The sequence below is a fragment of the Ylistrum balloti genome, unplaced genomic scaffold, assembly GCF_031769215.1.
Source record: "Ylistrum balloti isolate Yb309-2 unplaced genomic scaffold, AGI_CSIRO_Ybal_v1 Utg369730, whole genome shotgun sequence".
NCBI classification, from domain to species: Eukaryota; Metazoa; Mollusca; class Bivalvia; order Pectinida; family Pectinidae; genus Ylistrum; species Ylistrum balloti.
The window spans coordinates 2069877-2094285 of NW_026781945.1; the positions used below are offsets into that span (position 1 = coordinate 2069877).

At 36.0% G+C, this 24409-nt stretch overlaps 2 protein-coding genes across 2 annotated transcripts in view; one reads left to right on the forward strand and one right to left on the reverse strand.

The window, feature by feature from the left end:
- The first annotated feature begins 5502 nt into the window (after positions 1-5502).
- LOC132565639 (glutaredoxin-2, mitochondrial-like) lies at positions 5503-8610 on the forward strand. The gene is made up of 3 exons (XM_060230332.1): positions 5503-5607; positions 6111-6367; positions 8161-8610. Exons 2-3 carry the CDS (start codon positions 6128-6130, stop codon positions 8263-8265), a joined length of 345 nt encoding a protein of 114 aa, XP_060086315.1. The 5' UTR covers positions 5503-5607; positions 6111-6127; the 3' UTR covers positions 8266-8610.
- A 765-nt stretch (positions 8611-9375) lies between these two features.
- Positions 9376-24409, reverse strand: part of LOC132565681 (centrosomal protein of 290 kDa-like) — a 57382-nt gene continuing 42348 nt past the window's right edge. Inside the window, exons 14-21 of the mRNA XM_060230377.1 lie at positions 19222-24380; positions 18281-18350; positions 17850-17982; positions 17511-17592; positions 17246-17360; positions 16310-16420; positions 15187-15263; positions 9376-12505 (exon numbers count right to left, since the gene is read on the reverse strand). Coding sequence (XP_060086360.1) covers positions 12418-12505; positions 15187-15263; positions 16310-16420; positions 17246-17360; positions 17511-17592; positions 17850-17982; positions 18281-18350; positions 19222-24380 — 5835 coding nt within the window. The 3' untranslated portion in view covers positions 9376-12417. The remainder of the gene's footprint in view (positions 12506-15186; positions 15264-16309; positions 16421-17245; positions 17361-17510; positions 17593-17849; positions 17983-18280; positions 18351-19221; positions 24381-24409) is intronic.

Genomic DNA, 24409 nt, shown 5'->3' on the forward strand with positions numbered 1-24409 from the left:
ACTTGATGTGGTTCATGGCTACCTCTTGTCATTGTTGTACTAACCACAACAAATTAGATGTTGACCCAAACATTGCCTGGAGACTGTTAATGTTTGCCAGTTCTATGATAATAGTTTTATCAAACTTTTTCTGTTGTATATTTTTCCATTGAGAAAACTTTAGTATAGAGTATATGTTTATAAGAGGTGGTTTACCTAAATCATTCCTGGGGATATGTTCCTGGTGTCATTTACCAACAGAGGATATATACGTGATATAAATGACACTAAGAACAGTCACACTGATATGTATATGTTTGTTAATTTGTTACATTTAACCACTGTGCCATTTTTAATTTTGGTAATTAAATGTTGGAATTAATAATAGTTGTGTGTTTATTTACCAACACTGGAACAACGAATTATAAATTAATGTTTCATGTCCAAACACCCCGTATGAAATCCGTTAATCTTTACCATGATAGCGAGTTATTTTTTTAAGATAAGAGTGACGCGGTGTGACCATTAATATTCCACATACTTTTGGTTACGTAGTGTACTTACTAAATTCGCCGTTTCTATTTCTTGTATTCGGAAGCAATCACGAAAACGACAAGGTGTAAAATGGAGATTTGATCTACTGTAAGAAGAGATATTCATTTGCAACTTAGGAATTTAGGAGAACCTAATATAAGAAGTCGATAAATCCCTATAAATATTGCATGGCGTTATGTCCTGAATGTGTCCGTAAATGCATGCAACAATGTTGCTTCTGGTGTTCCAAAGATATTGTCTGGGAAGAGCATGATGGAAACATTTCTTCTCTTTCAATTTACCTTAATTTTCGAGGAACAATGCTGTTTTAGATTGCATCGAACTTTACGTGTGTTCCCTTTGGAGTGTGTTCCCTCGGGGCGTTTTCCCTTTTGAGTGTGTTCCCTTTGGAGTGTGTTTCATTTCGGGTGCGTTACCTAGGGCATTGTTATTGTGGAACTTGATAATATCAATGTACGATGGTTGACCTTTGGTCGCCGAGAACGTGATTTAAACACGCTACTGGTATATTTCCACGAAATTTCTTCTACAAGCTCATGGCTATAACGAAAACGGTATCTGGATATTTAACCATACCATAGAACTTACTGTCAAGAAAGGATGAGGTCGACGGCAGGAAACAACGCCAATTCTATTTCGAAAACCAGCGCAACAACACACATTCTCATCATGACCAAACTTTGTCGACGTTCTTATCGGTACACATAACAACACATGGAAATGATATGTCAACGTAATTGACGATGCTCTGTTTAATTCAAATTCTTATTATGACACAACTTATAAGGTAAGATTTCTTAAGTCACGTTTAGAGGAGATATTATCGCAGTACTTGTTAAAAATCAAACGCATAATCAATTTATGCATCACACTAATCTTTGTATGTACTTAACTCGTAAATGGCGGTTCAAAAAGCTCGCCGAATTTCGTCGTTCATTGAAGGCAAAGTGTCCATTCTTTTTAACCGGCAAGTCATTTCATTCGGAACAGTAAGTCATACAATATAACAGATATATCTACAAGTAGCAATACCACGGACCTAGTGATAGAACGATTTACAGAGACGAAAAACCTCAACGCAATCCACCAACAGTAGTCAAACTTGATCCACGCTGCCCAGACTTTGTACTACATGAATGTTTTACCATTATTACGTACGATGTTGATGGATGTTAACAGTGCCATTACGACCGTTAGGCCACCAGAGATGGACACTCTTCTCCCTCCACCCGTCTCCACTTCCATATTCCTGGATCTATTAGATCCACACGAACATACACCGGATATAGTCGGCGCGGGCACAGTTGTACAGTTATCATCTGCAAGCTGTTCAATCAGGCACACAGTCTGGAATGGGTTTTGGTCGTTCGTATGGTAATCACACATTGGACATACGGTATCATTGATTCCGTCCGGTGATGTCCAGTTCTGAAAGCCACACGTGGTCGCTAGTTGTAGGAGGTTATATGGTATACCCTCGTATGCAATACTTTGTAAAGGATTCTTCTCGTCCCACTCGAATGTACTGTCAGTCAGTCTTTTAAGTCCTACGATGACGTCCTTGCCCGAACCGTATACATCTGCCGTGACGGAGCAACCGCTGCGGGGCCACACACCCTCTATCGTGATATTTGTCCTAATGGGGCGGTTGTCTGACCGAAATACACAGCTGACTGTGAATATAGAGTCGACCCTATCGGGAGCTACTGTGATGTTTTGGATCTCCCTGCCGAACACTACGATGTTGGGCAAGGACAGCAGCTCCGTCATGCTGTAGTACTGCCAGAAGCGCACAACACAGCAAGTACCACGCCCAACAAACAGCAATAGACACAATACGACATCCAACGATGGACGCATCGTTATAGTGTGGTATATATGGGTCCTGCTCAAAATTTCCACATTCACGTAAAAATGGTAGAATACATCTTTTATCGGTTGAGGTAGAGGATTTTTCTTTCTTTTTCTTTTACCTAAGTGGCCACATGTACAGCGAACCCTGACGGAAATTTCCGTGTCGAGAATCGTAACGACAAAGGATAGGTGTAGAGGTCAGATTCCACTTTAACACTGCTTAATTGATATCAATGTCAATCAGGTAAATGTTCACAATTGTTAATAAAGTCCAAGAGTAGAGCGGACCTTCTACACTATCATCCTAAAACAATGCCTCAGTGCTTCGGCGCAAAGCTTGGACAGGAGACGTACGAATCCATTGCTGTACTATAAGCAAGAAAATAGGGTTATTAGAATTAGCTTTAGCTGGTATAGTCTTAATTTTGTACGGATATAAACATTGACATTAGTTAAAACTATGTCAACATGGATTTCTAAACACAATTCGTTTTAAATGTCTTCAGATGCGCGAATCATCGTGTACTCTTTTGTTCCTTGTCATACGGAAAGACTTTTCAATATATTATATATAAAATGTTATTTCCAACGTGTAAAAGCTATAATATATCACTTAGAATGTCGTGTGTAATCATTGCAATAAGCTGTAAAGCTAACCGATTCTTGAAAACCTATGATTTGAACGTTGATCCATAAACACTGAACGGTGGCCCAAGTGGAACTTACATAATGACGTCACCAATGAAACACTCTCTAGAAAATTAGGGCACAATAAATCCGCCACGTGACAGGGATTAGTGAGCGAGTTTATAGAGCAGCTAATCCTCGTTAATGCGTTACATTGTGATATAGAATTTTAACCACCTGACCATACCACAGATATAATTGTACAAAACCTGCACACGTGGAAAACATAAACCTCCTTAGTTCCTCTAGGACTCTTCACTGCAGCAAGGAACTAAACGTGTGAAAATCTACACTAACCCAGTGCTTCAATCGGCGTGTAACAAATACATGTGTCCGGCAAATCTCTGGGACCTAAAAGTCCTGCTGAAGAGATCACCACATAATACCCTAAAGGTTGCATCAAAGACAAAAATGTGAAATCACCTTACAGTAAATGCAATTCATCGCATATGTAGAAGCTTCATACAATTTTACTTCGTCTTTTCACAAATTCACAAAAAAAGAACCATCGGATGTTGCAACGTTTGCTCTCAAGAGCATTTGTTAAGTGTGTTCGTAACCTTACTACTTTAGTTTGATCATTTAGGACCTGTGACGGCCGAGGGGTAACCACATAAAAATCGTTCTAGGGAATAGAACGTTTTTGACAGAAAACACATGTACAGATATTTATCTTATTTAAATTAATAAACTTGTGTACAATTGTGTATCACAGTCTATAGATATGTGATATAGTGCCATCGCTATGATACCTTATATATGGTCCGTGGGTTTGGAATTCTTGTCAAGTCCCTGTGACTGAAATGATTCAGTATTATAAAGGTAAAACACATAGTATATAGTATTTTCATTATCAAGCAGGCGAAATTTAGCCGATTCCTTTCACACCTAATGAAATTATACAATTAAGCAAAGTTTTGTCGATCTGCTATCTGACGTTTCCAGGCAAGCATTTTATCATTTCAAAGCAAACAAATGGTAAGAATGGTTCTCCGGATTTCTTCGTATTTAAATCCAAAAGAGGCATCTCTCCGTATAAATCTGTTGGAAGGACCAACATTAAGGCCGCAGCAGACATCTATGATGTTCTATATGATGAAGGGAAAATATACCAGTTCTGCAGGATAGCCAAACTTACATTCCAACATTTGTTTATAATAATTAGTACAACCGGAAGTCGCTTAAAGCAAGTCTGCTGACTTCCAAACTTCTTACGAACATCCAACTTCGAGAGCCATATCTCTTTAGCTGTACCCATTGGATCGTTCTTTCTCTCGAGAACTGAAGGTCTACATGCTCTTGAAAAAATCGCCTTTTGTCATCTATTTTCTCTGCATTTCTTTTTGCATCGTTCCCAAAACAACGACCCATAAATACGCTCAGGAAAACAATTTTCCAATCAGAACCATGTCAATTTGGAATAGTCTGCCAGAAAACGTTGTTTCAGCTGTAAATGTAAATTCATTTAAAAAGAACTTTTCTTTAGTTACAAAGCAACAATCGAATATTGATATGAAAGTTCAAGACCGGATCGATGTATTGAAAAATTATTTATTATTTGTTGTGTACGAGTCTGGTATAGAGGACTTTGATAAAGTCCTGCACTAGAATAAACTCTTCTCTCTTTTCTCTTCCACGTGGATCATACAGACGCACTGTGATAGACTTTAGAATGTCTTTATAACAAACAAGGCATCACAACATATACTGATCCCCTGCGGTTCAGCCCAATGAAATATATGACCCCTCACGGAATCAGCGATGATGTATGTTGACGAGGATTTTCTCTAAATAGTAACGTTGACCTTCATCTCACAGTTTTGAAAAGTAAACTCTTTTGATAAAAATCAAAATGATAATCTGAAGATATGAAAAAATTATCTTGATTTTGACTTTACAATCTGTAACTACAAATTGTCAGAGATATTTGAGTCCTGTAAAAGTGTGGGTGATATTTAGTTCGTTCGAGCGCTGACAACGATTTTCATTAATGTGTAAAATTTGATGAAAACATCTCAAGCCACTAGAGTTCTGACAAGTATAAGTGTGACGTACATACCGGCGCACGCATCCCTGTATTCTTCCCTAGCATCAGTACCAATTTTACAGCTCAATAACGACAATGAAACCGTAGAAGTTTAATGTGTTTTTTTCAAGATTGCTGCCATGACTGTCATGTCTACTAGATTCTATACTGGATTTAGGACCGGTTAGAAAAATAACACCGCTCCAGTGTACTGAGGACATCTGATATTTCATGTCAACTATAAGAATTTTAGTTGAATTTTAGAAGAAAATTAAAATGTGAAAAGTTAAAGAACGGCTGATAGTGCTCGACGATATTCTTTAAGTGAAGTGTGATGATTAAAGTGAAATTTCGTATACTTCCGCGTCGTAATCGATTCGTAGTCTTCTGTGTGTTTGCTTTTTACGGAGACCTTTCAAGCGTCGACATCACCCGATACCGGACGTGTCCGTCTGCATGTCTGCTTAACAGCTATACCACTAGTGGTAAATAATCGGAATTTGTTGGTAAGTTCCATCTGTACCTGTGCCTCAAGCAAACAAGTTCTGTTTTGAAAAAGAGAGTTAGAGAAAGTGGAAGTAGACAGCCTTCACAATTCTTAACTTTGTCCGATTCTAAACTATGTTGCAATGTCAGTGAATGACATATTGTTATTATTGATGTCATGTGTCCTTATACAGTATGGTTTTAACACAAGAATATGAAGAAGCGTCCGACCCTTGTGGTTATATGGATACGTTTATAGGTTATATATGTAGTCGTGGGGGATTCTATTGTTCTAGCATTGGGTTCGAACAGTACAAATAATTCAGTTATTCTATTATTATTAGTATCGTCAAGAAGAGGAAATGGAGCCAGTTTAAGGTTATATATATGTACAAACTATATCATATATATATATATGCTGATGTTCAAAGCTTTGTCAAATTTGAGTTTTGAAGTTGTGGTGAACTTATACTAACTAGTTGGCATTTTACTTCATCCCACTTTCATTTTTTGGCTGTAACAGAAACAGATTCAGCTAGGATGGGAAATGCAGAGTCCACAGGTCCTGTAGACATGGAGTCTGCAGAGGCAAAATATATTCAACAAACTGTGGACAACAACTGTGTGGTCATTTTCTCAAAGTCATATTGTCCTTACTGTGACGAGGCTGACAAAATCTTTAAGAGACTACAAGTTGCTACCAAAAAAATTGAACTGGATGACAGAAAAGATGGAGACGTGATTCAGAATATTTTAGGACACATGACTGATGCATATACTGTAAGTAATATTTAAATATCTAAATATCATTGATCAAATTAAGACACTTATAAAGTATTTTGTGTTTGTCAACAATTTTAATGTAATGTATGAATTATTGTTTGGTGTTACCAGTCTGTCTTGCATAAAACTTTTCTTTGTCCAGAGATCTCCTCATTCATCATGATATGAGCTTGTGTTTTCCTGAAAGACTGTTTTGTTTGACTTTGTTTTGAAGATTTACTGCCTCGTTGTTTTCATGTTGATCAGGTCTGGAGCTCTTTTCTTTTGGTGTTTATAAAATATGGTGAACTTCATTACTATGTCTGATGATGTTGTTTCCTCCTGAATGGCAGTTTGGCTTAAATATGTATTTGGAAGAGGTTTAAACTCTTGTTTATTTCATAATGCTATTCTTGTTTAGAGAATTCCTCAATCAGTTTTCAAGTTATTTCTTTGAAGGTTTGTAGTTTTCCTTAGCAGCAGTCGATTATTTGAGAACATTTTCTTCAGGTTGGTAATATCAATAGAATAAAAGTTCTTACAACACAACCCCTAGTAGATTTTAGGGCAACATTTCAATGACAACATGGTCTGTTCATCAAATGCCAAATGTGAAGTGTATCGGCACTGACATACATAGTGAACAAGATGGTAAGGATTCCACTGTACTATAATCCTATGTACACTAAGGTCAGAGGTCAGAAATAGTGTGACCAGATGGTAAACATATTGTAGAAAAGAAAGCACACAAAATGGTAATAATGGACTGTATCTGATTTGTGTACATGGTAGGTTCTTCTACAAGAAGGAATCATCCTGTTGATCTCCCGATTACATCAGTCAAACCTACATTATTAACTTTAACTGATTAGCTCAGATACAGATATATCATGACCAATATATCAGATTAACCAAAGCAAAAATTCAGTTCTGTTGATCATCAATATAGAAACTCTACTTAAATGTGAAATTTCAAGAGCAACAGATGGTAGCTATGGTAAGCTATACGTTTTTAAAGTGTTTGCCAGAACCCCCTTGTCCAGACTGTTACATATTGGTCAAAGTCATTATAGCTATATATGTTTTAAAGGAAACTTTTCAAAATTCAGATAAAGGCTTTATTTCGATTGTGATGTGGTCTAGAATATGTTGGACTAGTTGTCAATTTGGTCTAAATATCAACAGGACAAAATATCTAAAACATTAACTTAAACCCAAATGTGTTATGCGGGCATTCATGTAGACCACATTGTCAGAGAACAGTTTCCAAGTTTCCATTTTCATAATCTTATATGGCCACCTGATGGGTATTTTGTTTTTCTGATCAGTCCATAAATTATAAATTAACATGAACTTGTGACGAGGAGGAGTCTACATAGGAAAGATACTTTTATTTCTTCTCAAGAAATAGAGATAACAAGAATTGTGAAAAGACAGACAATGGACCATAGAAGAATGAAAATTCGATGATGATGTTGACTGATGGAAATGTGCATAGACCTGCAATGGGAGCTTTGTTTCAAACATAATTCATTTCCATCCTCTTTGTTTTAGCAGTCATCCTTCATTTCATTTAATTCCTTTTCTCTTCTAGCCTTGTAATCCATCATCTCTGTTCCCCTTCATTAAATCTAGTGAAACCATTGTTCATCCTGGGTTTCCTTTTCACAGCATATCTGCCTTTTTATCTTGGTTGATATTTTGTCATTCAGTGCAGTAAACCTTTTGTTATTTCATTGTTCTGGTGAATATTATAGATTGTTTGATAGTTCAAGTTTTAGTGTTCATGAAATATATTGCTTGTATTACAGGTACCACGAGTGTTTGTAAATGGACGGTGTATTGGTGGGGCTTCAGAAACCAAAGCACTACATAAGAAAGGACAGTTAGAAGAACTTCTCAAACAGTGTAAATGAAGATTCACCGAATCTATAGACATTTGTTAGAGTCTTGATGTCGACTGTGGATCTCCTACAGATAGCCAGCCCTTCAACTGGTTTACGCAGATAATTGTTAAGTGAAAAACGGATGTATAGAGCAACACTGTACCATACAGATGTTTGCTGGGAAGTGTTATGATATATCATGTTACAACATATATCCTTATTTAGAAAGCCACTTGGACTGTGTAGAACTACCATATTTCTGGGAGAATGTTCATGGTTTTGATATGTGTATAAACATATCTGATACATTCATCAATTTCCTGTAATTAATGCCTTATACTATTTTAACTTATTCAATAAAGAGAAGACAAGGTCGCCTTTAGTTATGAATTACCAACTTGTTGAGACAATGTGTGAGTGTTTGTAATGTATAATGAGATGAGAATGTCAAGACTGTCATTCAGATGACCTAAAATAAAATTTTGAATATCTGGTCAAACCTTTCTGTAAGGCCACTTAAGAGATTAGAGAAAAATGTCTCACAGGCAGATGGCCTTGTGTAAAGTTTCAATCCGTATTACAATGAGACCAGAAATCATGACTTCCATAGGCAGGTGTTTTTTATATATGTGTCATAGCAGTATTTATTGACAGGTGTTTTTATATACAATTTCTATACAGCCGTCGAAAGATGGACGTATTATGGTATGGCGCTGTCCGTCCGTCGTAAACTTTTATTTGTCCGGAGATCTCCTCCTACAATTTTTAGCCGAACTTTATGAAACTTGGTAGGCTTAATCACCATGAAATGAAGTTGTGTTTTCCTGAATGGGGTTTTGATTTGGTGATTTTAGCAAGAGTTATGCCCCTTTGTTTATTTCACTATAGAAATCTTGTCCGGAGATCTCCTCAAAAGTAGGTCACTGTGACCTTGCCTTTGACTTTCATCAAAGTACACCAGGTGGAGGACTGTAATTCATGAATTATTTATCTTCTTTGTTTTGGATATTCATGGGCGTATTTTGTTCCGCTTTGCGGTACTCTTGTTATTGACAAGTGTTTTTATAATACTCTTGTTAAAGGTCGTATAAGGTAAGCTAGAACCAATAAAAATAAACCAACAAAAATTTACTATGGAAATTTTAATGCAACATGAATTCATAAGCATATTATAACAAAAAAGCTATATTTGGCAGTCGATAAATGCAAAATCAAAACAAATCACCCCCTACTAGATCTACATATATAAAAATCTAAAATAAAGTTTAAAACACACACGGTAAGAGTCAAGATATGTTAAATTGCATGCAGGAAATTTTTTCCATTTTTCAAAGTTTCCTACAACAAAATTGGTGAAAATTATCATTTAGGGTAAGGAATGTTTATTATTTGCTTCGCAGATGTAATCAAATGATATACATTGAAATATAGACATATTCAAATCATTTTTCACTTCTTTTCCATTCATTTTCTCGGTAGCAGCTTGTAAAGAGGTCAGTGACAAATTGGGCCTGTGGCAAGCCCTTTATACAACAATGGTCCAACATAGACAGGGATACAGCCATAATAAGGGTGTATATTCCAGTGCTGAACCACTGAGGCCATGTCCGTTTATATTAATAAATAATCTGTATTGGATATGAAGTAAGGTTAATGGTTACAGTATCTGGACCAGTTTATCTTAAAGGCGTACTGTATTTATACAATGACTGGAAATAAAGCCTGCTCATCTGTTGCTGTTCAGTAGAATAGCATCTACTTCATCATGTCAACCACTGATTCTGTAATGAGTTGGCCTCTTGGGCTTCAGCCATGAAGCTCCCATGCTGGTAAGAAAAAATATTACTCACAACATAATAATTTCACCCCCTCATTCAGAGTCGCAGATAACATAGATTAATATACTTAAAACCAGTCATGAAGATTTGGTATTGCTAAGAAAATTATTATTGACAATAATGTAATAATTACACCTCCTCATTCCGAGTCGGAGGTAAAAATTACCATGAAGATCCTGATGAGAAAATGTTCTCCGAGAACACAGTCTTATTCACAGTAATATGATGTATTAGGTGTTATTAAGTTGTTAAAACTAGTACCACATTGCTTAATGACAATAAAACTTGTGTTTAAACTATTAGAGATTATATATACGATAAACACATTTCAATGGGACAAGCAAAAATGACCCCTTACATTTAAGAAAATTCAATACAGATACTGGAAATAATTGAAAATTGGATTATGGCTCTATTGTGGTTATAGCCTCTATCGTCAATGTAATGTACATAAAATGTGGAACCAGAAACATGTTTATAATGATACTACAAAGACCATAAAATCACCCAATGGAAATAACCAAAATAACGAAATACAGGATTTCTACTTCTAAAGATAACATGACATTGATATATATTTAAAGATTATATGGAAGACTGAAAAATTATTGCACATGACTTGGAGATAAATGATAGATATTCCGAGTTTTATGATCCACTGTCACCTCAATCCTTCACCGCCATGTACTGTATATTGATTAGGGTAAACCAGAAATATGCATATAGATTAGAAGGAAGAAAAATATTATGCTTTAATAATTCTGAAACTAATGAAGTTATGTTTTATATCTGTCTACTGATACACATTTAAAGTTTTACAAAGTCTTCCGTTTGTATATGGTGATGTACCTTACAACATCATTAGACTTTATATATGCTGATGTATCTTACAACATTTTCAACTTTGTATAAGCTGATGTATCTTACAACATTGTTCAACTTTGTATAAGCTGATGTATCTTACAACATTGTTCAACTTTGTATAAGTTGATGTATCTTACAACATTGTTTAACTTCATATATGCTGATGTAACTTACAACATTGTTCAACTTTGTATATGCTGATGTACCTTACAACATTGTTCAACTTTGTATAAGTTGATGTATCTTACAACATTGTTCAACTTTGTATAAGTTGATGTATCTTACAACATTGTTCAACTTTGTATAAGTTGATGTATCTTACAACATTGTTCAACTTTGTATAAGCTGATGTATCTTACAACATTGTTAGACACCACTCCATGCACATTTCAGTGTAAATACAACTTATACACAGATTTATCCCTCCATGCAACAGGCTGGAAACTGGTTGATAATGGCACAGAAATTTACAGTAAACAATTTCATTGACATACCATTAGTTATGTTAAACTGTTACTTATTCATCCAACCATTTACAAAAGGTGATTTCTAATAATATATACCTCAGACTAATATATTTTTTCAATAAGCTGATAGAAATATTTGAAAAAAAACTTCAGGTTTGTATTGATGAGGAATTTATATCAGGTGTCTGATAAAGGAGATATGAAAAAATAGACATTTATATTTAGTATCAAAATGAGTTTGTGGAGCAAATGAACTTAGGGTAATTTCATCAACCTTAAAAAAATTACTGCTTCTAACTCAAAATTCTGTCTGCTAATTCATGTCTTTATTTTCAAAATACATGAACAACAGATGAAAATAAACTTTAACCAACTTAAGGAAAAAAATTAACCCCTAAGAAACTAACAAGGAATACTATGACTGTTCCATGATCAGATGTAAGAATGAAAAAAAAGATGACCCTTGCTTGATAAATTTGTACGGAGTGAAAAAATGACACCTGAAAGATACTTGCATTAATAATTGTGCGATTGTAGGTGATTGAACAAGGAAAATATGCCCCTCCTCCCACCAAAAAAAAAGTGAACAAAAGGACCATAACTCTGTATAGAATTTATTGTGAAACTCCATCCTAGCTAATGTTGGCAAATGTAGGTAGCAATTTCCTTTAAGACTGAAGAAAGGATTTTCAGAAATGATACTCTGCTGTCCCAAAAATTACCCGTACGTCAAAGGTTCAGTGAATATAACAATAACATATCGACTGACTGATCATCACAAAATTGGAATGTTGACAACTTTTGACTTAATAAACGAAAAACAATTCTAATAATTTTTGTATAAATTAACATAAAAACAATCCACATGGAGTAGAAATCAATCAAAATCACTGAAATCAACAGTAAACTGTATAAATAAATAACAATGTTGTAGTCCACTTCAACAGGAATCACATTGGTTTGGATTTGATACTTTCATTCTGGAATTCACTTTTGACTCTGGCATGCTTTAATCACTTGCAGCACTTTTTCTTCTCTACTTCAACATCCTGTATTTGTAGAGCCTTCTCCAATTCCTCATCCTCCTTATCTTTCAGCAGACTGTAAACAATCATACCAATACTGTCATGTATAATACAGAATATTCTACATCATTTTAAAATTTACAATTCTTTAAAACTTCACTAAGAATTTTTACCAGTATATCATATTTGAGTAACAAGTCATACATAAAGATAACACTGTGTGAGTCTTTTCCATTGCATTTCTACATTACTGTAAATCAAAAGTTACATACTTCTAACAGCCATGTGATACCATATACTTTTTGGAAATCCATAAGGCCCCTTTTTGATCAATACATATACAATATGTTACTGGTATTTTTGGAATAAGTCATGAGAAAATCATGACTCCAAGAGAATTTGACTGTTTTAGAGAAGATAGGTATAACATCATCATGAGGTGTATTCCGGAGATACACCTCATTTGTAGAGAAGATAGGTATAATATCTACAGAACACTTGTATTCCGGAGATACACCTCATTTGTAGAGAAGATAGGTATAATATCTACATAACACTTGTATTCTGGAGATACTCCTCATTTGTAAAGAAGATAGGTATAACATCATCATGAGGTGTATTCTGGAGATACTCCTCATTTGTAGAGAAGATAGGTATAATATCTACAGAACACTTGTATTCTGGAGATACTCCTCATTTGTAGAGAAGATAGGTATAATATCTACAGAACACTTGTATTCTGGAGATACTCCTCATTTGTAAAGAAGATAGGTATAACATCATCATGAGGTGTATTCTGGAGATACTCCTCATTTGTAGAGAAGATAGGTATAACATCATCATGAGGTGTATTCTGGAGATACACCTCATTTGTAGAGAAGATAGGTATAATATCTACAGAACACTTGTATTCTGGAGATACACCTTATTTGTAGAGAAGATAGGTATAACATCATCATGAGGTGTATTCTGGAGATACTCCTCATTTGTAGAGAAGATAGGTATAATATCTACAGAACACTTGTATTCTGGAAATACTCCTCATTTGTAGAGAAGATAGGTATAACATCATCATGAGGTGTATTCTGGAGATACTCCTCATTTGTAGAGAAGATAGGTATAACATCATCATGAGGTGTATTCTGGAGATACTCCTCATTTGTAGAGAAGATAGGTATAACATCATCATGAGGTGTATTCTGGAGATACTCCTCATTTGTAGAGAAGATAGGTATAACATCATCATGAGGTGTATTCTGGAGATACTCCTCATTTGTAGAGAAGATAGGTATAACATCATCATGAGGTGTATTCTGGAGATACACCTCATTTGTAGAGAAGATAGGTATAACATCTACAGAACACTTGTATTCTGGAGATACACCTCATTTGTAGAGAAGATAGGTATAACATCTACAGAACACTTGTATTCTGGAGATACACCTCATTTGTAGAGAAGATAGGTATAATATCTACAGAACACTTGTATTCCGGAGATACACCTCATTTGTAGAGAAGATAGGTATAATATCAACAGAACACTTGTATTCTGGAGATACACCTCATTTGTAGAGAAGATAGGTATAATATCTATAGAACACTTGTATTCTGGAGGTACACCTCATTTGTAGAGAAGATAGATATAATATCAACAGAACACTTGTATTCTGGAGATACACCTCATTTGTAGAGAAGATAGGTATAATATCTATAGAACACTTGTATTCTGGAGATACACCTCATTTGTAGAGAAGATAGGTATAATATCTATAGAACACTTGTATTCTGGAGATACACCTCATTTGTAGAGAAGATAGGTATAATATCTATAGAACACTTGTATTCTGGAGATACACCTCATTTGTAGAGAAGATAGGTATAACATCATCATGAGGTGTATTCTGGAGATACACCTCATTTGTAGAGAAGATAGGTATAATATCTACAGAACACTTGTATTCTGGAGATACACCTCATTTGTAGAGAAGATAGGTATAATGTCTACAGAACACTTGTATTCTGGAGATACACCTCATTTGTAGAGAAGATAGGTATAATATCTACAGAACACTTGTATTCTGGAGATACACCTCATTTGTAGAGAAGATAGGTATAATATCTATAGAACACTTGTATTCTGGAGATACACCTCATTTGTAGAGAAGATAGGTATAATATCTACAGAACACTTGTATTCTGGAGATACACCTCATTTGTAGAGAAGATAGGTATAATATCTACAGAACACTCATTTGTATTCTAGGTATAAGATCTACAGAACACTTGTATTCTCATTTGTAGAGAAGATAGGTATAATATCTACACAACACTTGTATTCTGGAGATACACCTCATTAGTAGAGAAGATAGGTATAATATCTACAGAACACTTGTATTCTGGAGATACACCTCATTTGTAGAGAAGATATGTATAATATCTACACAACACTTGTATTCTGGAGATACACCTCATTTGTAGAGAAGATAGGTATAATATCTACACAACACTTGTATTCTGGAGATACACCTCATTAGTAGAGAAGATAGGTATAATATCTACAGAACACTTCTATTCTGGAGATACATCTCATGGGTAGGTGAACAGGTATAGTATCAACAAGACTCATGAATTTTTAAGATACATGTACACACCATATATAGATAGGATATGTAAAATGTCAACAGAACCTTTAAGTTTTGAAGATATACTGAATATCTGACCTCGGTAGTTTGATGTTTCTAACCCTGGAGTACTTACTCAGCCATGGCAGACATACTCTCTTGTAGGTTAGCTCCCGATTTGGCACTGCACTCGAAAAACAAGGCTTCATATTCCTAAAACATGACATAACCTTTGTTAATGTCCATTAGCTGTTATTTATAATTTGATCAAGATTCCAAAATGTAGTAATTTCCAAATACAGGTGGCCTTGTTCAAACATTATTTACCCTTTTCCCAAGAATAGTTTATTTCCTACTTGTTAAATTTGTACTTTCTGACAGATGAAACAAGTTTTAAGAGAAGGAAACACATATGGAACCCCTATCTCCTTAATGGTATTCTAATTTCTGTGTTTGATCATATGAGAATAACTGACATACGAAACATGCCTAGTTTCACATTCCTTCACTTCCACCATATGTGGTTGTTATTATTTTCATTTGTTTTCAAACTTCAAATTAAAACTGGATCACATGAATATGTGTGCCTAATTGTGATAAGATGGAGGAATTGAAGAGAAAATACATGTACAATGTTTGAAAGCTGCATTTATACCTCAACACTTTAAAATTAAGACATTACAGCACAGGGATTCCCCTCCTGGCAACCAAGTAATCAGATATCAAAGACCAATCTAAAGAGTTCGAAGAGTCTTAATGTCTGGATGGTAGTAAGTGTAATTTTCTGGCTTTGCCAAGGTTGAACCAATTTTTCTGTCGTTCACTTACTTGTTCATTTTATTCTTCATTTCTTAAGAATTCAGATCATGGAAATAAGCATACATAAGCTAAAAAAGCATGACTGTGCTGTCAGGATTAATCTTTGTCCTTCATGTTGAAATGAAGAATTTCAAATATTATGTACCTTTAGAACATCAGGATATTTATTAACTTTGCCAAATCAGTTTGAGGTTAATAACTTTCACTTCTTCAGGAAAAAAAGTTGTTTTTAACAAATATCAAGTAAAATGGTGACTTTGATATATATTATACACCTGGTATATAAACAGTTTTAAAACAACAGATAAAAGATTAAAACAGATTGTTAGAAAAACACATCAACAAAGAAGATGGACTTGATAAAAGAAATCTGTTCTACTGAATTCTGTGCAAGACATTATCATACAATCATTACATGGCTTTACAATCTAGTCACTCACCATGGAGAGTTTCTTGCCATCATTCATCCGCACAACACGATGATCATCTCCTTCAGCCATATCTGCTTTATTTCCTAAGATTTCAATCACTGTGTTTTCATCCACATTTTCCTGAAAAAAAATCCTTCAATATTTATAGTTGACATCTTGGTTGTGAAGAGGATGAATGCTATTAGTATTTCAAATTTTACAATGATATGCAGATCTTTGACAATAATTTTCAACATTTCTGATACAATAACTTTTATAGACATTTATAGAAAACTACAGAGTTGTTTTGGGTTTTCGAAAGTTGCATTATATGTGTGTTTAACCTAGCGTAAATCCTTAGCTATCGATTTGTGTAGACTGATCTTTTCACTCTTATGCGTCCATAGTTCACAAGGTTTAGACTAGTAGTTCATCAGCTTTAGACAACAGGTAAACTAGTGAAGAACAAAAGGTTATAAAGGTAAATGTATAGTTCTTCAGCAACTAAGGCTACCATAGTTTTACTGATACAGCTGTACCTGTCTGTGATGCATGTGAATAAATTGAAAAATGTTGGAAGAAACCTATATTTAAAAAATCTAATTGAAAATGACGGAAAATATTCATGAACAATAAAATAAAATGATAATAATAAAAGTACATGTTTTGGTATAAGAAAAGAAAAAAAAATGTCGTTTTGAAATTACCATCATTCATGTGAATACAGTCTTTCATAAAATTAAATTTCATCAGCACATTTACGATGGATTTGTCTACGTTATGAATGTTTATCAAAGGTCTGTCCTGAAATGACATTAGATGTTGATAGGATAGCAATAAAAAAGCAGATCATATATGAAATGTAATTCTACCATTAATTCTATTCATGTCAATAGCTCCCTTGATCCGGACCCACATTCTCTGTGATGACCAGTTTCACACAGGCGTACTTATATACATATTTACCTTTATATTGGCCATCCAATTCCGTACATTGAGGAATGAGGCCTCTGAGGTCACATCATACATAACAACCACTCCATCAGCCTTACGGAAATACTGTTTGGTGATGCTGCGGAACCTGAAAATGGTAATGTCACTGTTATAAAAATATACCTATTCTGGGTCTGGATGTCAATGTTTACCTATTGAATTTTATGACTAACTTTACCATTACAACATGCAGATGATAGATGTATTGATAGACCAAATGGCTGTATTTAAAACTAACCTTTCCTGCCCTGCAGTGTCCCACAACTGGAGCACTACAACTGTGTCCTTCAGCTCAATTGTCTTTACCTGGAAATCCACACCTGTACCAAACATTATTTCTTGTGATCAGTTTGCAAGTCTGATAAATTTTTATACAATATATGACTTAGATGTCCAAATTGCTGGCTGTTTCCATTAAAATTACATTTGTACATATTTGAGTAATTTTAAAAGAAGTAGTGCAAGAAAGGACTGCTACATTTCTATATTTAAGTATGATCAGCTTTGAATCTATAAATCTGTTTAGAAGAGACGTTTTGAGTCTGTAGTTAACCATAGTTAATCATACCACACTTACCTATGGTGGCACTGAAGGATGGGTTGAATGTGTTGTTACAGAAACGATGGATAAAACTACTCTTGCCAACACCTGAGTCTCCTACAAACACCACCTTGAACACTCGCTGTGTTGTCAGTGCAGGGTTCATTTGCTAGAATCATATTAATCATGCATTACCTTGATATTACAGAACCGACTAGTAGTCATGCTATTTCTCTGAAAAACAGATAATTTGACTACACCATTCTAACCTTTAACCGGATTTTACTCTAAATTCTGGTTTATCAAGAGTATATCTTAATAATTACAGGTTATAAATGAAGATCACAATAACTAGGTTTTCTCCCTTTTTTATATACCAGTATTTACTGATACATGTAATACTGATTATCTCCCCTTTTTACAGGGTAGTACCATGCAACTATAGATTATTTCCCTTCAGTTAATACCTCTCCATCAGAATCTCCAGCCCCGACAGGTTGTCCTCGAGGAACATTGGTCATATCTTGGTCTGGACTCCTACAAAAACATATTGCAATGTCAAGGTCACAAAAACTTCTTGAGTCAAGATCAGATAAGTTCATATTTACGGATTTTGTTGATATCTTTCCTTGATTTCCAGCAGGTGTTCAAAAACAAATAGAAACACTATTCAATATGTCAAAATTTTCAGTTTTAAGATTTTGACAGATAAATATGCCTTTCAAAGACTGATAATTTTATACCTTGTTTTTAATGTTTTGTAGAATTATCTTGTAATTAACCTTAAGTACGACAGGTTTAGTATTAGTAGTTGGTATATAATATATATATATGTTGATTAATAGGTAATTAATTAATAGTATTATTAGTGTATTAAAAAAGACAGAAGAAAATTTAAGTTAAGATGGATAAAATAGTCAGCAGCTCTCACCTTAGGCTAAAGACAAGCCATGCTTCTCAACCAACTGCCATTCCAAGCTTCACAGTCACCTCAAATATAGTGACAATATGCTCTTACAAAACCATACCACCACAACCATCACCATAGCAACAAGTCCACTTAAAAGTATCAGTATTACACTAAGATGTGGTTCCTGTTTTGTTAGGATCAGCACAGAGAACAGAGATACACAATGTTAATTATAGTGCACATCCGTCCAATCCTTGTGCTGATTTCATGCAAATAGAATGTGGCTTTCCAGAGTAAAAAACCAGTATTATCATATATAACAGGAACAATGGCATATAGACAACAAATATAAAGTATACTGGCTGGGAATACAAGTCCGTTGCGTGTTTTGTACTGCATATATAGTATAATATTATACAGGCTGCACCTGGCATGATACACAGCCAGTTACAAAGCAGTGACATGCATACACTTGTCAATGAGCAAAAGACTACTTGCTCTCCTGAAAGTGCCTCCTCCTCATCAATAACATCTCCAAATTCACCGCGAAAAGTGACCTCTTCTCCCTCCCAAGGATCCACGACAACTCCACGAGTAAAGGGAACACTAGGCAAGATATAAGAGAGACTTGAAAGGATAGATTTCTTTTTCTTTTTTTCTGAAGAAACCTTTTGTTTTTCTTTACTTGTACTTTCAGTTTCAGATTGTGTCGTATCGTCTGTTGTTTCCTTTTGTTCTTCCTGACTTTGTTTTATAACATGGAGTTTCCGACCTTCTTCTTCAGCACCCGACTCTCCAATTACAACCTCTGTGTCTGTTTTTTGTTGAGATGATAAAGTGTGTGCTGGTGTGAAGATAGTGCCATCACTATCCTGGAAATGGACAGATTTATTTCCCTTTCTGTCCACAATCTTACCATGACACTGATCTGGTATGGAGTCAACGCGAGAGGACAGACTTCCATCAAACATGCCTGTTGGAGATGTTAGCCGAGGAGATCGGAACATGGTCTCTGATGACAAGTCCTGGCCTTCTGGTGTGTGGCCCTGTAGTCCAGATGTTGTCAGTGTACTGTACAGATGTTTAGATTTGTTGTGAGGCATGAAGCTGTAGTATTTCGGTTCCGGATAAGATAAAACTGTGCTTTCTAGGGCTTCTCGTGTCTCCTCCATTCTTGTCTGCTCATCACAACCCTCAAATTTGTTGGTGTAAATGATCATGGTTGTAGAAAATGTATCATCTTCATCATCAGCACCTGCAACACCAGATACCTTGTCTGGTTTCATTTTCGATGAATCTACATCTGTATTTCCTTTCTGGTCTTTGATAGTTATATCAATAGATAGATTGTCCCCTGTAGATACTGTTGCTTTCGTTTGTTCCTCAGTTTTTCCTGTTTCAGCTCTACCCTCTGTATGTGTGCCCTCTGGATAGGACAAAATCTTACTCTCAGCAACCTCCGATATATTTTCTTCATTAAAGTTTCTATTGATAATTGTTTCACCTGTCATCTTGCTTGCTTCACCTGACAAACTATCACCTTGGAGTGTTTGTTCCATGTCTTTAGTGTTCACCTCAGACCTGAGAGCAAGATCAGCTAATGTTTTACTATCTGCAAACTTCAAATCTGCTGCCCTTTCAAGACTTTCTGGAACAGTGTCTAAAGCAGCCTTTAAATCCATATAAACAGCAGTGTCATGTGGTATAATACTTTCAGACAATTGTTCTGATTCTGGAACAGGTTGCTGATCAACAATTTCAGCTGTGGTGTCTGTACCAGTATCTAGTATAATGGAGCCTGGTTCATCTGTGGATGTGCTAGGATAATATATTGTTTCAACTACACTTGAATCTAAAGCTAATTGGAGTTCCTCATTCACTTCTTTAATGGAATGATCATCTCCTGGAGTTACAGAAATCTCAACCTCCGTTTTACTAGTTGTTGAGGTCTCAACCTGTTTAGAAAAATCTGATATCTGTAAGTCCTCAACAACAGCAACTGATGTCTGTAGTTCCTTAGCAACAATAACTGTCTGTCTATCCTCAGCAAAAGCAGCTGATGTCTGCAGATCCTTAGAAACAGCATCTGATGACTGAAGATCCTTAGCAACAACAAGTGATGTCTGCAGTTCATTAGCTACAACTGATATCTGTTGGTTTTCAGCAACAATAGATGTTTGTTGTTCCTCCTCCACAGCAGCTGATGTTTTCTGGTCCTCAACAACAATATCCAATGTCTTTATATCCTTAGCCACAGCAGTTGTCTGCAGACCATCAACAACAGAAATTGATGTTTTCAGACCTTCAGTATCAATAGTTGTCTCTTGATCCTCTGCAACAGCAGTAGATGTCTGCGAATCTGTAGCTACAACAGCTGTCTGCAGATCTTCATCTACCATCACTGATGTCTGCTGTTCTTCAGCAACAACATCTGAATTTTGCAGGTCTTTTTTGACAATAGTTGTTTGTTCATCCTCAGCAAAAGCAGCTGTTGTCTGCAGATCCTTAGCAACAACAACTGATGTCTGTAGTTCTTCAGCAACAATAGATGTTTGTTGTTCCTCCTCCACAGCAGCTGATGTTTTCAGGTCCTCAACAACAATATCCAATGTCTTTAGATCCTTAGTGACAGCAGTTGTGTGCAGACCTTCAACAACAACATCTGAATTTTGCAGGTCTTTTGTAACAATAGTTTTTTGTTGATACTCCGCAATAGCAGCTGATATTTTCTGGTCCTCAACATCAACGCCTGATGTCTGTAGATCTGTATTAACAGCAACTGTCTGCAGACCTTCAACAACAGAAGTTGATGTTTTCAGACCTTCAGTATCAATAGTTGTCTCTTGATCCTCTGCAACAGCAGTAGATGTTTGCGAATCTGTAGCTATGACAGTTGTCTGCAGATCTTCATCTACAATAACTGATGTGTGTAGTTCTTCAGCAACAACATCTGAATTTTGCAGGTCTTTTGTAACAATAATTGTTTGTTGATTCTCAGCAACAGCAGTAGATGTCTGCGAATCTGTAGCTATGACAGCTGTCTGCAGATCTTCATCTACAATAACTGTTGTCTGTAGTTCTTCAGCAACATCTGAATTTTGCAGGTCTTTTGTAACAATAATTGTTTGTTGATTCTCAGCAATAGCAGTTGATGTCTGCGAATCTGTAGCTATGACAGCTGTCTGCAGATCATCATCTACCGTCACTGATGTCTGTAGTTCTTCAGCAACAACAGCTGTCTGTTGTTCCTCAACAACAGCATCTGGTGTCTGCAGAATTTCAACCTCAGCAGCTGAATTTTGTTGATTTTCAGCAACAGTATCTGTCTTTTGCTCCTCACGAGCAACTGATGTTTGCAAATCTGTAGCTACGACAGTTGTCTGCAGATCGTCATCTACAATAACTGATGTCTGTAGTTCTTCAGCAACAACATCTGAATTTTGCAGGTCTTTTGTAACAATAATTGTTTGTTGACTCTCAGCAATAGCAGTAGATATCTGCGAATCTGTAGCTATGACAGCTGTCTGCAGATCTTCATCTACCGTCACTGATGTCGGTAGTTCTTCAGCAACAACAGCTATCTGTTGTTCCTGATTTCCAGCAACAATAACTGTCTTTTGCTCCTCACGAGCAATTGATGTTTGCAAATCTGTAGCTATGACAGTTGTCTGCAGATCTTCATCTACAATAACTGATGTGTGTAGTTCTTCAGCAACAACATCTGAATTTTGCAGGTCTTTTGTAACAATAATTGTTTGTTGATTCTCAGCAACAGCAGTAGATGTCTGCGAATCTGTAGCTATGACAGCTGTCTGCAGATCTTCATCTACAATAACTGTTGTCTGTAGTTCTTCAGCAACATCTGAATTTTGCAGGTCTTTTGTAACAATAATTGTTTGTTGATTCTCAGCAATAGCAGTAGATGTCTGCGAATCTGTAGCTATGACAGCTGTCTGCAGATCTTCATCTACCGTCACTGATGTCTGTAGTTCTTCAGCAACAACAGCTGTCTGTTGTTCCTCAACAACAGCATCTGGTGTCTGCAGAATTTCAACCTCAGCAGCTGAATTTTGTTGATTTTCAGCAACAATAACTGTCTTTTGCTCCTCACGAGCAACTGATGTTTGCAAATCTGTAGCTACGACAGTTGTCTGCAGATCTTCATCTACCGTCACTGATGTCTGTAGTTCTTCAGCAACAACAGCTGTCTGTTGTTCCTCAACAACAACATCTGGTGTCTGCAGAATTTCAACCTCAGCAGCTGAATTTTGTTGATTTTCAGCAACAATAACTGTCTTTTGCTCCTCACGAGCAACTGATGTTTGCAAATCTGTAGCTACGACAGTTGTCTGCAGATCGTCATCTACAATAACTGATGTCTGTAGTTCTTCAGCAGCAACATCTGAATTTTGCAGGTCTTTTGTAACAATAATTGTTTGTTGACTCTCAGCAATAGCAGTAGATATCTGCGAATCTGTAGCTATGACAGCTGTCTGCAGATCTTCATCTACCGTCACTGATATCGGTAGTTCTTCAGCAACAACAGCTGTCTGTTGTTCCTGATTTCCAGCAGCAACCTCAGCAGCTGAATTTTGATTTTCAGCAACAATAACTGTCTTTTGCTCCTCACGAGCAACTGATGTTTGCAAATCTGTAGCTACGACAGTTGTCTGCAGATCTTCATCTACAATAACTGATGTCTGTAGTTCTTCAGCAACAACATCTGAATTTTGCAGGTCTTTTGTAACAATAATTGTTTGTTGACTCTCAGCAATAGCAGTAGATATCTGCGAATCTGTAGCTATGACAGCTGTCTGCAGATCTTCATCTACCGTCACTGATATCGGTAGTTCTTCAGCAACAACAGCTGTCTGTTGTTCCTGATTTCCAGCAGCAACAACAGCTGTCTGTTGTTCCTGATTTCCAGCAACAATAACTGTCTTTTGCTCCTCACGAGCAATTGATGTTTGCAAATCTGTAGCTACGACAGTTGTCTGCAGATCTTCATCTACAATAACTGATGTCTGTAGTTCTTCAGCAACAACATCTGAATTTTGCAGGTCTTTTGTAACAATAATTGTTTGTTGATTCTCAGCAACAGCAGTAGATGTCTGCGAATCTGTAGCTATGACAGCTGTCTGCAGATCTCCATCTACAATAACTGATGTCTTTAGTTCCTCAACAACAGCATCTGAATTTTGCAGGTCTTTTGTAACAATAATTGTTTGTTGATTCTCAGCAACAGCAGTAGATGTCTGCGAATCTGTAGCTATGACAGCTGTCTGCAGATCTTCATCTACAATAACTGATGTCTGTAGTTCTTCAGCAACAACAGCATCTGGTGTCTGCAGAATTTCAACCACAGCAGCTGAATTTTGTTGATTTCCAGTAACAATAACTGTTTTATGCTCCTCAACAAGAGCAACTGATGTTTGCAAATCTGTAGCTACGGCAGTTGTCTGCAGATCTTCATCTACCGTCACTGATGTCTGTTGTTCTTCAGCAACAGCTGTCTGTTGTTCCTCAACAACAGCATCTGGAGTTTGCAGAATTTCAACCACAGCTGCTGAATTTTGTTGATTTCCAGCAACAATAACTGTTTTATGCTCCTCAACAAGAGCAACTGATGTTTGCAAATCTGTAGCTACGACAGCTGTCTGCAGATCTCAACCACAGTTCTTCAGCT

What these genes read in the sequence shown, in the direction of transcription:
- LOC132565639 (XM_060230332.1), top strand. Translation starts at nt 6,128, where the DNA reads ATGGGAAATGCAGAGTCCACAGGTCCTGTAGACATGGAGTCTGCAGAG. An exon ending in ACATGACTGATGCATATACT is followed by an intron (nt 6,368 to 8,160) that starts GTAAGTAATATT and finishes CTTGTATTACAG; the next exon opens with GTACCACGAGTGTTTGTAAA.